This window comes from Crinia signifera, chromosome 5 (assembly GCF_055691185.1).
Source record: "Crinia signifera chromosome 5, ASM5569118v1, whole genome shotgun sequence".
Taxonomy (NCBI): domain Eukaryota; kingdom Metazoa; phylum Chordata; class Amphibia; order Anura; family Myobatrachidae; genus Crinia; species Crinia signifera.
This window is the reverse complement of record NC_139221.1, coordinates 65615300-65631818: the sequence shown is the minus strand read 5'-3', so window position 1 is coordinate 65631818 and position 16519 is coordinate 65615300. Positions and strand designations below refer to the sequence as shown.

General features: G+C 41.6%; 1 protein-coding gene across 2 annotated transcripts in view; it reads left to right on the top strand.

Moving 5' to 3' along the window:
* The window catches only part of CNGB3 (cyclic nucleotide gated channel subunit beta 3), a 177135-nt gene that overhangs the window by 132384 nt on the left and 28232 nt on the right, over positions 1 to 16519 (top strand). For both annotated transcript variants that reach the window (XM_083187382.1, XM_083187381.1), the window contains one exon: positions 3040 to 3186. In XM_083187382.1, the coding sequence (XP_083043508.1) occupies positions 3040 to 3186 (147 nt within the window). The remainder of the gene's footprint in view (positions 1 to 3039; positions 3187 to 16519) is intronic.

Below are 16519 nucleotides of genomic sequence, written 5' to 3'. Positions count from 1 at the left end.
TGTGCCCCGCTGCTGGGGACGCTGTGGGGGACAGCGTCTGTGTCCCCCGCTGCTGGGGACGCTGCGGGGGACACAGGCGGCATAGAGCCGGGCAGGGGGAGCCGGCGGGAGCTGTCAGTGCTAGAAAAAAAAAAGCCTATACAATGAATGGGCAGCCTGTGATTGGCTGAGCGCTCTCTCAGCCAATTGCTGACTGGCTGAGAGAGCGCTCAGCCAATCACAGGCCGCCCATGCATTGTATGGGCTTTTTTTTTTATTCATCACTGACAGCTCCCGCCGGCTCCCCCTGCCGGGCTCTATGCCGCCTGTGTCCCCCGCAGCGTCCCCAGCCCCCCCTGCTCCCTCTACCGCCTCGCCGCCCCACTAGGTCCCAAGTCGGGTGGTCGGACGTGCAGCAGGTCCGACCACCCGACGCAGATCCGATGCGCACGGGACCGCGCATCGGATCTGAGGGGACATCAAAACTAGCCGATTTTGGTCCGATTTCGGCCAGATCCGACTGATCTGGCTGAAATCTGACCAAAATCGGCTAGTGTATGGGGGCCTTTACTGTGCCATTCTCTTATCCACGGGGGTAGATTTATTAAGATAAGATAACATTGAAGGTGATAACACACCAGCCTAACTTACATGTTACAGGCTAGGTTTGAAAAATGACAGTTAGGGGCAGGGTAACACTTTCACTGGCTCTTTCTGTTAAATCTCCCCAACACACTTGTTCACCTGTTGGCTCCTGTGGGAGTCACCGTGAGGAGCCAACTATACCATTTGGGCCCCCTTCCTCCACCCCAACCCAAGTTCACAATATGCAACACGGCAGTGGGTGACAGGGAGAGGCAGAGGGTTACAGAGAGAGTCAGGGGATGGCATGGTGACAGGGAAAAACAGTGTCTGACAAGAAGAAGGTGACTGGGGCAGCTGTGGGCCCCTCAGTACTCAGGGGCCCTGCTGTGTGCTTCCAAAAGGAGCAACTCTTGAATTGCTTTGTTGGGCACCATCTAATGGTCACCGGCTCTAGCAACACTTGAATCCCCCCCCCCCCCCCCCGAGAAGTGAAGTGTTACCTTTTACTATAGAGGATATATTCTTTGATTATCTCTAATCAGACACCTAGTGATGATATTTAAGTCATGATGGGAAAATATTAGAGAAGAGATCATATTAATGGCTGCTATGCAGAGAACGGGTTGCTACAATAGCAATGAAAGTGGAAAGAGACAAGTACTCGTTAGTACAGTTTCCCCTCTATCAGTGTTCCTCATATTTGCCAGAGATAGGATACAGTATATGTAATCTATAAATCAGTGCCCCCCCCCGCCAGGGAATGTGCATTTATAAGATAAAATTGGAGAAGCAGATGTACATTCACACAAGTGCCAAGCTGCGCATCAAAGCAAAATATATTTGAAACTTATCTGACATTTCCTGTGGTCCTGACTGACCTTTCATCATACAGTAAATTTAAAATATTCCCAAGCTCCAGGAAATATAGTGACAGGGAGCCCAAACTGTACATAGTGTTATATTAAAGAAAAAGAAATGTTTGCAATATCAGATCATTGAAAGTCTGCGCACCAGCCACTGGGTTTGTGTAGCCTGGCTGGTAAAGGTCATCACATTGTAATACTTAATTCAACACTTTTTATCACCTTATTATTATTATGATTAGTAACCCAAGCCCAGGCTGCAGGAGGGTCCCATGTCCTCTATCCCCCTTCCCTCCCGAGTATACCTATATTTAAGGCCATCGCCATCTTCCCAGTGCTATCTTCAGAATGATAACCCCCGTACATCTTCACAAATATCACTATGAAGATGGTGCCTTCTAAGGATGATGGACCCGCTTCTGGCAGGCAAGGTATAAGGTCGTTAGATCGCCAGCATTAGGTCGACTTAGCCCATGTCGACCTAATGCTTGTGTCGACCTAATGACCCTGTTGACTTAAGCCAGTGTCTGCCTTTTCAGGTGTCGAGCTTGGCCCATAACGACCTTCAGTGGTCGAGCCAATGCATGTCATCCTCAGTGCTGTCCACCCTATGACCCATACTCCCCAGTCCCACCTGGATTGGTGCAATAATTGTTTACATTCTAATATTTTAGGGGGTGTGGGTCTATTAAGGCCATTAAAGGGGCCCGTGATGCTTTATACACCCCTGAACTGATGTGCCTGGTTTCTATTAGATAGATGTTCAATATTTTCAGTTTCCATTTCTTTCATCCCATCTTAATGTGACCGGTAGCCTCCTCCTGGGGAAACATTCAGCATCAAAATTCTAGTAGAGCTCAACATTGCAGTTAACCTCGAAGAATAACTTGAACAGTTGCCCAACCGCTACAAGCTCACATAAGCTACCATAAGATAAAGGGTTGGGACGGTATAGTTGTTGCTCTCTCAGTTGTGGGACATGAAGGAGAAGCCCTTCAAGGTGTCTCTTGTTGCCTCATGATTATCTTACATAGCCATTAGCTGAATGTCATACATGAGATAGGAGAACTTTTGGAACAGGCAAGTAGGGTGGAGGGGGAAAGAGGGCAGCTTGAGCTCATCACTATTGTAGACAGGCCTGGGCGTCTATGTCACTAATGTGGGTGGGCCTGCCTGCCAATGTCACTGTTGGGGGAGTGACCCGCACCTACTGAGGTGCTGGGCATCCCCCAAGCTCACTGGTCAATGTGAATAGATGCCATGCACATGTGCACGGTATCTGTTCACGCTGCGGTGGGGACCCACAAGCTATGCTATTTTAGCAGGGTGCTGCTAAATGGGCAGGGTGGGTTTTGATATTTAAAATAAGGCAGGTCATTCTAAAATAGACTAGTGTGAACACTTGGCAGGCTCTGCCTCCTGTGATAGACATAGTACAAATATAAAATGATAATAACAACACTTATAACAGACACATAAACTGATCACATAAGTGCCCAATGTTAATCCCTAACCCATTTATAAAGTGACTCCAGTAGTAGATAGTTCCATTGGCTGAGAAGTGCTAGTGATGTGATTCTCTACTCACTCTCGTTTTTCTTTTCTTGTTCAGCCTCCTGTCCACTGGTGGAGGAAACCGGCGCACTGCTAACGTGGTGGCCCATGGATTTGCTAATCTCTTTATTTTGGATAAGAAGAGTCTCAGTGACATTTTGGTTCACTATCCTGATTCCAAGAAGCTGCTAACAAAGAAAGCTAAGTATGATTAAAGTTCAAATACATTTTTAATTCTGCTAGGTGGCCCGTGCGAAAATGTTATATTTGTCAAAGGTCAATATTTAGCTTTGAATTGTAAATAATGTGCAATTGTAAATGAACAATTACTCAGAAGTGGAGGACTTAACCAAAATTGATAAATGAGGTACCATTTTGAAGATTAGGTATTTAGGGAGAAAATGGATCGTCACTAAAAATCACCTTCTAGAAATAATATATATGATTTTTTGTAAGCAATAGGAATTAGTTTTAGTATACACTGTATACTTTAGTGTGAAACTGAGAAAACCCGTCCAACTATAATTTATATAATGTGTCTATTTGCCAGCGTATGTGTGAATCTCAATTGCGTACAGTTTCACACCTCACCCCGTTGCGGAGACGTGTTTTAGTTCATAAGAAAAATCTTTCTTTTTATCTTTGTATGTTTCAGAAAAAATTGATCCAGTATAGATTAGCAAAGTCTTTTGCACTTGCAAGGCTTCTGGACAATGAAACTAGTATCTTCTAACTATCAGCAGGAGCTGAGCTCTTAGAAAGTGCTCCCTTGTCCATATATCCATGTAATATTCTATATTGAACAGAAAAAAATTATCTGCTTTGTGTAACCCTTTAAAACTGCCATATCAACAGGGGATGGTGTCTTTGGTCGAGATGTACTAAGCCATAAAAAGTGATAAAATGGAGAGTGATAATCCTCCAGCCTGTTAGGAGTCCCAGTGGACTGCAAGACTAATAGCAATAATACCTGCTGGAGGGACAGACAACGGAGGCAGGACAAATGTGGAATCAGGAATGCTACAGGACTTCAGACAAGGGTAGGAAGGCTATAACTGGCCCTGAAGCTCAGGGCAAACACAGCTTTAAAGAAAGAGCTTTAAAGAAAGAACACGCAGAGACAGGCCCCTCAATCCTCAGTATGTGCTGCAGCTGGGAATGGTATTCTGAGAACAGACTGATCCAGCTGATTACACCGGCTGGGACTGCTCTCAGAAACCACACTTCTGCCCATTCAGAGGTGCTGCAGGCAGAACATAACAGCAGCACCTCTGGCCATCTATAGGTACTGCAAGCTGAACATAACAGCAGCACCTCTGGCCATCTATAGGTACTGCAATCCAAACACAACAGCAGCACCTCTGGCAAACCAGAGGCACTGCAGGCCAAAAGCGAACTGCAGCACCTTGGCCAACCAGAGGTACAAGGACAAAGAAGAAAAAAAGAATTTGTGTTGGATGCACTCCTCGGATTCAATAAAGAAATTTTATGGTTATATTCCTTTTCTTGTGTTTTTTTATATAAAATGAGTGGGAGCTCCTTTTATCTTTATTATTCAAAAAAGTGGGATAAGGAGACGGCCACTAGTAGCGAAATTAAGGGGTTAAAATTTGACAACGACATACATACATATATATAGTGACAGTAAAGATAAGAAATTGTGGTTTTGATAGTTTTAAAATGTAGGTAGGGGTGACTGTTGGTTATTGGTGTATTTAGGGGTATATTCCCCACCAGTGTTTTTAATGTCTAATATTCCACAAATTGTGTGTATATTTATTCATATTTACACTTATGGGAAAATATGCAATTTTATACCACCATGGGTTTTTTCTCCAAGCGTAATGGTTGCTTAGCCACAGAGGGTTATAGTGGATCTTTCAGTGATAATATGATGTTATTATTTCACATATGATTGTTCACATTCACATAACTCTGGCGTACTGTTCAGGATTAATTGTATCAGATTTCTTATCCAGAGTCTGAAGGGATGGAGCAGCTGCACCTTCTATTAGTCACTTAGATCAGTGGTACATTTGAATATGAATCATAACAACTCACAGTAGTCTCAGGCTGGCTTAGGTAGTCCCTGCTGATTTCTACCACCCTCTCTGTGGTTTAATCAAGCACCATTTAAGGAAATACCAAATGCTGGTATAATATTCATATTATAGCAGAGAATTTTTAACTGCCTATGTACAGGGGTATAAATCCCACCAGGTTCCTTAGGTGCTTGTGTTATGTTTTCACTTTATTTGAGGAGAGAGATATATATATACACCTCAATGGGTTTATTATCAAGTGAAATAATTATTTAACCACAGGGGATTGTGTTGAGTTTGTAAATGCAGCGACAAAGTTGCTATTTCATGCTTTATACATTAATTTGTATCCATTCACTTCAGATCTGGCATTGTGCCCAGAGCTGGGGAGATCCAGCTCCTTGTATAATTATTTGGAGCCTGGAGAGAATGGAGCAACAGCACCATCTATTGACCACTTATATTAGTGGTACATTTGGGTATAAAAAATAGTACCCCACATTGATATTATTAATTAGATGTTCTCAGGTTCGCCTGAGCGGTCTTAGCCACTGTTGTAGCCTTCTCTGAGGTCTAATGGAGCAACATTTAAAGAGACATCAACACTGGTAAGATATTATAATATGAAGAAATAAATTTTTCTGCGCTAACACCAAACAGTCATTTTCCCTAACTCTACAATCAACAGGACACGTGTTTCGCTAGATGCTTCTTCAAGCTGACCACCAGAGTGTAGTGAGGCCGCGATATTTATCAAAAAGCGCCCAGCCAATCGCGGGGTCCAAACTGAGCATGTGGTATAATTGCGCCTATCATCGGGCGCTTCTACTTCCGCCCTCAGCTGTTCGTCCGGCCAGGTCTTCATTTGGGTGACGTCATCACGTTAGTCACGTGACGCGAACGTCGCGTCACGTGGTTATCGACGGCCAATCACGCGGCTCTAATTGCCGGACCAGGAAGTGAGGGAGAGTGGAGCGTTGCCCTGGAATCTGTGTATTGCATAATGCACAGTAAAAAGGGTTGCGTTCCCTTGTTTATTTTCCATCTACATTTGTGCCATTCACTGTATTTAAGCTCCGTTATATGAAGTTTTGATATTCTTATTTACTGGAAGTTGCTGTGTTTACATGTGGGTCATATTGCCCTGTGATTTATATTATACATATTCCCCGATAGAGCCCTGCCATGTGTATGCCACATAAGGTTAGCTGACCAATTTTATGGGATATTATGACAAATGCTAACTCCTTTATTATAGAACAAAGTTCAAAATTATGATGATCTTATTCTAAACTAAAAGTACACCACTCTGCTTTTATTATCTATATACATGGTAGTATGTTATTCTCATGTATATTATTATTATTGCAGATATTGGGTATTGTATATTCGATGTGAACAGAGAAAAAGAAGATAAGAAGCATTGGAGGGTTTTTATATTCCATGGGTTTGGCTGATTCACCCTTAAAATATATGTACTTTGATTTCTTGTAATGAAAATAAAATTTATTGTTAGAAAATTTGGGGGCTATTATGTCTTGTTCCTTTTGTTATCAATAGATTGTACAGTAATGTTGATCTATGTTGGTTGTGTGGGTGGAATGGGGTGTGATAAAAAATGTGAAAAAGTGTGTAAAAAAAGAAGAAAAGTGTGTGCAAAATATGTGCTCATAATAAATAAATTAGTGAGGGGAGGCATTGGTTGTATGGGTGGTTGATGACCATAGAAAAAAAGGGGGGAGTGTATTTATGGCTATTATAAGCGATTGGGTATTGAAGGGCATATTATGCCTGGGTGAGAGGTATTGTGGTGAAGAAATATAATAAGAGAAAAGTGGGGAAAATGGTGGTGTGTACACACAGCATGATTGGGTGATGAGGTGTTAAGTTCCACATCATATATTGGTGGTATAAAATTGCATATTTTCCCATAAGTGTAAATATGAATAAATATACACACAATTTGTGGAATATTAGACATTAAAAACACTGGTGGGGAATATACCCCTAAATACACCAATAACCAACAGTCACCCCTACCTACATTTTAAAACTATCAAAACCACAATTTCTTATCTTTACTGTCACTATATATATGTATGTATGTCGTTGTCAAATTTTAACCCCTTAATTTCGCTACTAGTGGCCGTCTCCTTATCCCACTTTTTTGAATAATAAAGATAAAAGGAGCTCCCACTCATTTTATATAAAAAAACACAAGAAAAGGAATATAACCATAAAATTTCTTTATTGAATCCGAGGAGTGCATCCAACACAAATTCTTTTTTTCTTCTTTGTCCTTGATCCTAATATATTTGGGATAGCACCCCCACTGATGTCCACAAACATCCAGTGGAACATCACCCCATAATTGCAGGGTGTTAATACATTTGTGTGTGCAGAATTCCCAACAACCCCTATACCTGTACTATTGCTCTATCTGCTTAATTGCGGACTTCTGAATCCTAGCACCACTCAATTGATAACAAGGAATCTTTCCATTATAAAAATAAGTTTCAAAAAACCCCAGAGGTATATTTACTATGGCATCCTTTAGCCTAGCAAAAGACTTAGAAACGAGAAGGGACAAGCTCAGGAGTGATATGGATTCCATATTCCTAGACAACCCTGACAGATCAAGTGGTCCCGCCCCCAGCTGGTCCGAAGACTTATATGCTTTAAAATTGGCTCTTATGAAGCAAAGCAAAACAGTGTGGAACCGTACCACTTTTGACAACTATATCAAGAGTAACTTAGTTCCGAGGGGTTTAAGACCCAAAATCTTTCCGGCATTTGACCTAGCCAATAATGAACTGAAACTGGAATGGGAAAAAACCCTGTTACAGTGCTCTAAGGAGCTAATGAAAATTCTTATTAAACATGATGAATTACTACTGACTCAACTGTCATTGGAGATAACAACATTAGGGGAGAGGTTGAAAAACCATGAGACACTAGAACTCTTCCAGACCCGTTATGACAAATACAAAAAAGAGATAGAGAGTTATGAATTGGAAATAATAGACCGCAAAAAAAGAAAATTCCAAAGAGATAGAATGGACTTCCAAAACAACAAAATTTTTAAGTGGAACTCAAGACCCACTAGACCACAATACACACAGAACAGAGGGGACAAGAATTCTTTCAATTTTACTTCATCAGAATTAGACTCATCCGACACAGACTCGGCTGATACGAGACTTTCCCACCTTAATTTTTTAGGGGCAGGCCGAAACCCAGGCAGAGATCCTGGAGAAAGATCAGGCGGGGCCAGGGGGGGAAGAAGGAGAAAGAGAGAGGTTGTAGACTGGAGAGGAGATACCAGGGAGAGGAGGAGACACAGGGAATGGACCAATTGAGTCCCATCACGATACCTCCCACCACAACCCATCTTAAAATTATTAACCTCACCAATCGAGATTTAACAAATGATCAGGAATCTATCCTGAAACGAGGGCTCTCGTTTTCACCGGCTGCACCTGCCGATAGATTCGATATAGAGAAAGATCTCAACCTCTTTACACGCAAAATTCTCCTCAAAAAGTTCTTTGTGAACCATTTAAAATCACACAAAGAAAATACAGAGTGTACTATAAACCCCCCGGACCCTCTAAGAGACCCACAAGATCCTAACAATGGACTGGATGATGAAGATCATGTGGCAATACAAATGCTATATGAATTGTCATCAAATATCGATGACAACTCTCAGACTAATCCGACCACAACGCTAATCCCAGCACCAGAACCACTGGATCAATCCAAAATAAAGAAGAAATCAATATTCTTTCCGGATAATAAAATCTGCCCACAAGTCCAGGTTTATCAAACACTGGTGTCAAGAGATTTGGATCAACTGCTCATCAACCAATCCTCCAACCCATATAACATCAACATAGGGGAAAAGAATGCACTAAAAGAGATATCTGAATGGCATGATACAGTAGTTAAGCCTTCGGACAAGGGGGGGAACGTGGTCCTTTGGCCACGGGACCTCTATGTCCAAGAACTACAGAAACAACTCTGTGACAAAAAATGTTATTCAAAATTAATCTTTAGTCCCAGCGCAGATTTCTTAAGACAATACCAGAACTTCATTAAAACAGCACATGACAACAAAATCATCTCCAATAGTGATTTTAACTTCCTACGGGTAGACAACCCCAAAACCCCGACACTGTACCTCCTCCCAAAGATACACAAAAACTCAAAAACACCCCCTGGCAGACCCATCGTGTCAGGTAAAGGCAGCCTAACAGAGAAGTTGAGCATATACGTGGACCAATTTCTACGGAAACACGTCACTGCATTACCATCATACCTCCGTGACACGATGGACGTTTTAAATAAGTTAGAGAATCTGTCAGTTAACACCAACACATGGCTTGTATCATTAGACGTCGAAAGCCTCTATACAAGTATAAACCATGAGAGAGGAATTGAAGCTGTCCAATATTTTCTTCAGATGGACGCCAATTACGAATTCAACCACTTCCTCACTGAAGCAATCAGATTCATTCTAACTAAAAACTACTTTGTCTGCCAAGGCTCCCACTACCCCCAGGTGCGGGGCACAGCTATGGGGACAGCCTGTGCCCCGACATATGCCAACCTGTACCTGGGGTGGTGGGAGAGAGAGGTAGTCTTTCAGGATGCCAATTCAAGATACACAGATAAGATACCATTGTATCTACGGTACATAGATGACATCCTGATGTTGTGGGATGGAGAGAAAAGTGAATTGGAGGAGATGATCAATGTACTAAATGATAATAATTTAAATCTTAAATTATCATATGAAGCCAGTCAACAAAAGATCCATTTTTTGGATCTAACCATCAACATAGATGACAATGGCAATATCTGCACTGACCTATTCAGAAAAGAAACAGCGACGAATAGCGTACTACATGCCACTAGTGCACATCTACCAAGCACCATCAGAGCCATACCCAAGGGTGAAATGATTAGGATCAAACGGAATTGCTCGAACCCCAATATATACGAAAAAAGAGAGCGAGAACTATCCGCAAGACTATATGAGAGAGGGTACAGTCAGACCCTAATCAAAAGATCTCGTAATGAAGTTAAACAAATTCCAAGAGAGACTCTGCTATCACCCAAAATAAGAGCTACCAAGAAAGAAGAACCAGTACGCTTTATTGGTACCTTCAATAAGAACTGGAGAAATATCAATAACATTTTACAACGACACTGGCATATTCTGCAAACTGATGAAGATTTAAACCAGGTCCTCCCGGCAAGGGTACAGACCAGCTGGCGGAGAGCCAGGAATTTAAAAGATCAATTAGTGCAGAGTCACCTGGCAGAACCATTGAAAAATGCCCCTAAAAAATTGGGATCTGAAAAATGTGGGCGGTGCAAAGCATGCACTTACATGATTCCCATCAAAACTTTTGTGGATAAATTCCGAAAAACTTGGAAGATCCAAACGTTCATCACGTGTACAACCATAGGGGTAATTTACCAACTACAATGCCCCTGTGGTAAGATCTATATTGGTAAAACCAAGCGACCCCTCAAAGTACGGGTATTAGAACACATAGGGTCCATTAGAAATGCAAGGAAAGATTCAGCTAATTTCAAAAAGCTCACCCCAGTAGCAAGACACTTCATGCGATTCCACAACAATGACCCCACTGGCCTCAAAGTTTTTGGAATGAGACATGTCCAACTGGGGATCAGAGGAGGAGACCTGGACAGAGAACTTTTGAAAATAGAGACCAAAATGATATTTTTAATGGACTCCTTACAACCCAAAGGTCTCAACGAATACAATAGTTACTTACCATTCCTGTAAAAAAGCCAAAGCATTCTAAACAGATCATACATTATATATACTTACCCCATGACCATACTTACCATGTCAGGAACCACCATCACCTGTTGCCATAAATTGTGTCATGATGGAACAACTATCAAATATACCAAAATCATTCCCCCAACCCCAACAATCATTTACTATTCCATGAGAATAATTAATTCATCTCATAACAGAACCACCATGACTGGTTCTCATCCTTCTTATTAAATAGATCAATAAAGATAGATCTAAAGATCATGGAAGAACAATCCCAATGACAATAAGGACTACTGTCGAGTATGTCAGATCCCACCAATATATGATGTGGAACTTAACACCTCATCACCCAATCATGCTGTGTGTACACACCACCATTTTCCCCACTTTTCTCTTATTATATTTCTTCACCACAATACCTCTCACCCAGGCATAATATGCCCTTCAATACCCAATCGCTTATAATAGCCATAAATACACTCCCCCCTTTTTTTCTATGGTCATCAACCACCCATACAACCAATGCCTCCCCTCACTAATTTATTTATTATGAGCACATATTTTGCACACACTTTTCTTCTTTTTTTACACACTTTTTCACATTTTTTATCACACCCCATTCCACCCACACAACCAACATAGATCAACATTACTGTACAATCTATTGATAACAAAAGGAACAAGACATAATAGCCCCCAAATTTTCTAACAATAAATTTTATTTTCATTACAAGAAATCAAAGTACATATATTTTAAGGGTGAATCAGCCAAACCCATGGAATATAAAAACCCTCCAATGCTTCTTATCTTCTTTTTCTCTGTTCACATCGAATATACAATACCCAATATCTGCAATAATAATAATATACATGAGAATAACATACTACCATGTATATATATAATAAAAGCAGAGTGGTGTACTTTTAGTTTAGAATAAGATCATCATAATTTTGAACTTTGTTCTATAATAAAGGAGTTAGCATTTGTCATAATATCCCATAAAATTGGTCAGCTAACCTTATGTGGCATACACATGGCAGGGCTCTATCGGGGAATATGTATAATATAAATCACAGGGCAATATGACCCACATGTAAACACAGCAACTTCCAGTAAATAAGAATATCAAAACTTCATATAACGGAGCTTAAATACAGTGAATGGCACAAATGTAGATGGAAAATAAACAAGGGAACGCAACCCTTTTTACTGTGCATTATGCAATACACAGATTCCAGGGCAACGCTCCACTCTCCCTCACTTCCTGGTCCGGCAATTAGAGCCGCGTGATTGGCCGTCGATAACCACGTGACGCGACGTTCGCGTCACGTGACTAACGTGATGACGTCACCCAAATGAAGACCTGGCCGGACGAACAGCTGAGGGCGGAAGTAGAAGCGCCCGATGATAGGCGCAATTATACCACATGCTCAGTTTGGACCCCGCGATTGGCTGGGCGCTTTTTGATAAATATCGCGGCCTCACTACACTCTGGTGGTCAGCTTGAAGAAGCATCTAGCGAAACACGTGTCCTGTTGATTGTAGAGTTAGGGAAAATGACTGTTTGGTGTTAGCGCAGAAAAATTTATTTCTTCATATTATAATATCTTACCAGTGTTGATGTCTCTTTAAATGTTGCTCCATTAGACCTCAGAGAAGGCTACAACAGTGGCTAAGACCGCTCAGGCGAACCTGAGAACATCTAATTAATAATATCAATGTGGGGTACTATTTTTTATACCCAAATGTACCACTAATATAAGTGGTCAATAGATGGTGCTGTTGCTCCATTCTCTCCAGGCTCCAAATAATTATACAAGGAGCTGGATCTCCCCAGCTCTGGGCACAATGCCAGATCTGAAGTGAATGGATACAAATTAATGTATAAAGCATGAAATAGCAACTTTGTCGCTGCATTTACAAACTCAACACAATCCCCTGTGGTTAAATAATTATTTCACTTGATAATAAACCCATTGAGGTGTATATATATATCTCTCTCCTCAAATAAAGTGAAAACATAACACAAGCACCTAAGGAACCTGGTGGGATTTATACCCCTGTACATAGGCAGTTAAAAATTCTCTGCTATAATATGAATATTATACCAGCATTTGGTATTTCCTTAAATGGTGCTTGATTAAACCACAGAGAGGGTGGTAGAAATCAGCAGGGACTACCTAAGCCAGCCTGAGACTACTGTGAGTTGTTATGATTCATATTCAAATGTACCACTGATCTAAGTGACTAATAGAAGGTGCAGCTGCTCCATCCCTTCAGACTCTGGATAAGAAATCTGATACAATTAATCCTGAACAGTACGCCAGAGTTATGTGAATGTGAACAATCATATGTGAAATAATAACATCATATTATCACTGAAAGATCCACTATAACCCTCTGTGGCTAAGCAACCATTACGCTTGGAGAAAAAACCCATGGTGGTATAAAATTGCATATTTTCCCATAAGTGTAAATATGAATAAATATACACACAATTTGTGGAATATTAGACATTAAAAACACTGGTGGGGAATATACCCCTAAATACACCAATAACCAACAGTCACCCCTACCTACATTTTAAAACTATCAAAACCACAATTTCTTATCTTTACTGTCACTATATATATGTATGTATGTCGTTGTCAAATTTTAACCCCTTAATTTCGCTACTAGTGGCCGTCTCCTTATCCCACTTTTTTGAATAATAAAGATAAAAGGAGCTCCCACTCATTTTATATAAAAAAACACAAGAAAAGGAATATAACCATAAAATTTCTTTATTGAATCCGAGGAGTGCATCCAACACAAATTCTTTTTTTCTTCTTTGTCCTTGATCCTAATATATTTGGGATAGCACCCCCACTGATGTCCACAAACATCCAGTGGAACATCACCCCATAATTGCAGGGTGTTAATACATTTGTGTGTGCAGAATTCCCAACAACCCCTATACCCAACCAGAGGTACTGCAGGCCAGAATGATATCAATGGCAGTCCTGACATAATGCCCCCTTGAGAAGGCGGATTCCATCTGCCTCCTGGAAATTCAAGTTCAGGCTTTTCTCACTGGGCAGTGCAACAGTCAATTGCGGCACCAACAAGACATCAGATGTTGACAGGACCTCCGACGTGGCAGACACCAGCTGGATCTGGAACCTCCTAAACACCTTCAACCACCAAGCCAAAGACTTGCTGAGGGCTTTACAACACTGCAATGTACAGGGGGTACAGCAGTATCCTGTGCCGAGGCCAAAAGAGTTTGGGAGCAGTATACAGCAGACTTTAATGGGGAGGGGGCAGTGCACTGGCAGGATGATGTAGTGTGATATGTCAAAATAATAAAACCTACACCTTTACAGTTACCATGCAACCATTTTTTCAAATATTGTTGTTTGTTATTTATTTATTAACAAATAAATAAATAACAAACAACAATATTGGAATGTTTGTTATTATGTTTTGCCAATTGTTATTACAGTATGTCCCATGTGATACCCAACTCTCACCTCCCCCCTCCCCCCATCCCCTTACCCCCTTAACCTGTATCCATTGCCATGAAAAACAACCTTTTTTGAAATGTAAATGTTTGAAATATTTTAACAAACATTTTTTACTGGATTCCCTGTGCATACCAGTCCTCTAGAACAAAGATTATGTCAATAAGACAATCTGTGTCAAGAAGAGCAATGCAAAATCTCCAAACAGTCGACAAAAAAAGAACCCAAGAGGTAAAAACTTGCAATGTTTACTAACAAGGGCCACACGAAGTCCAGAGCCATCGTTGTTGTAATATGCACCATCCCTGGACATCAAGGAAGAAAGTGCAACAACATGTGCATAACATTTTGGAAAAACAACCTAAAAACCGCAAATAAAAATTCACAAATTCAAAAATTCTTGTTCATCGCCTTGTAGAGTGGCGTGGGCACCCAGCCAAGCTGAGCAGCTACCGCTTGTGGATGTATAGGGAACAGTGGAAGGTGGGGAGGGGGCCTCCGACACAGACTGGTGGATTGGGTGTTGTGGAGAAGTATTTGGTGATGGTGGATGCGACGGATAATGCGGGTAAATTGTTGGTGGTGGGAGAGGTGGCCAATGCAAAGTCTGCGATGTTAATATGGGGCTCTCAGGCAATTTTCCATTTTGATCACATATTAGCGCATCATAAACTATGCTTTTGAACCGCAGATGTTGGAACAGATCCATCCTCTGCAGTTCAGTGGCGATGTTCATCCCAAAATGTTCATGTTCATCCGGAGGCTTCTGAAGAACTTGCTCCGTGTGCCTCAGAAATTGTTCTGTACACGTTGGTACAGAGCTCGTAGTCTGTGCAGCACAGGGGCGGATTGGCCCACCGGGAAACCGGGTAATTTCCCGGTGGGCCGGTCCATAAGTGACCAGAACAGGCCGCTCGCTCCCCTGGCTGGGCCGCGGACCGCACGACTACAGCGTTTAGCGGCCGCGGCCGCAGCCGCCATCACTTGCCCATAACAAATATGGCCGCGGCTGTCTGTGGCACTGAGAATTTTAAAGATGGCCGCGGGAGGGCAGCTGCGCATGCGCAGCTCCACGCTGCTCCTCCCGCGGCTCTATGCAGAAGTGGCCAGGACATCGATCGCGGGTGCGCGGGTGACGTCACCGCGCACCCGGCTAGTCGGCCACTACACTTTAGCGTCTGTGTGAGCGGCTGCAGCGTGGTGGGACGGCTGAAGTTGAACAGCTGAAGCAGTATAAAGTGTAAGGCTGGCATCTTTTCTTTGGGTTTGGGATTTGGGCTCTGTTAAAAATATATATATACCTGGTTTTAATATAAAAGAGACAGGATGCGGCACTCGTCAGACTTTATAATCGGTTCTTTATTGAAGTTACCGACATGTTTCGGGAGTATCCTCCCGTCCTCAGGGATAACAACTAGTGAATGTACATGCACAATTTATTACACCCTTGACTCCACCTCCACCAACGTGATCACTCACAATCCAGGGTCAGCACCTGTCTCACCTGTGGGTAATAAAAAATACACCCTATAGGGATTTTGGGCTGTCCACTGGATTATGAGCAGTTAAAAAACAATTTAAAAACAATTTAAAAACAAATACCATACAAAAATACGCACAAAACTGCACAATGCCACTAGAGGATTACAAAGGACATAACATTGTTGGCATATAGACATGCAGCATACATAATATATATAAAAAAGAGTAAATTTAATTTTGCAGTAAATACAAGGTACAAAAAAGAATAATATCAATTTTAATGTATATGCCAGTTAGAGAAAACAATGTAAACCTAATTTTTCATTCAAGCCTTTTGGGGCCATGGCATCAAGTTTTAAGATCCACTTACTTTCACATTTTAAAAGTTGTTTACCACGATCTCCTCCTCTCTTATTGTGAGGAATATGGTCTATGATTTTAGATCGTAGGCTGGCCACAGTGTGACCTGCCTGGGCAAAGTGGCGTGGTACTGGCATATCACCTCTCCCGGCTTCTATGGCCGCTCTGATGGTGCTACGGTGATTTGCCATTCTTTCTCTAAATGTGGTCTCGGTTTTACCCACGTAAATATAGCCACAAGGGCAATATAAAAGGTATACAATAAATTTTGATGTACAATTAAGGACATGTCTGATGTAAAACTTTTTACCGCTGTATGGGTGCATAAA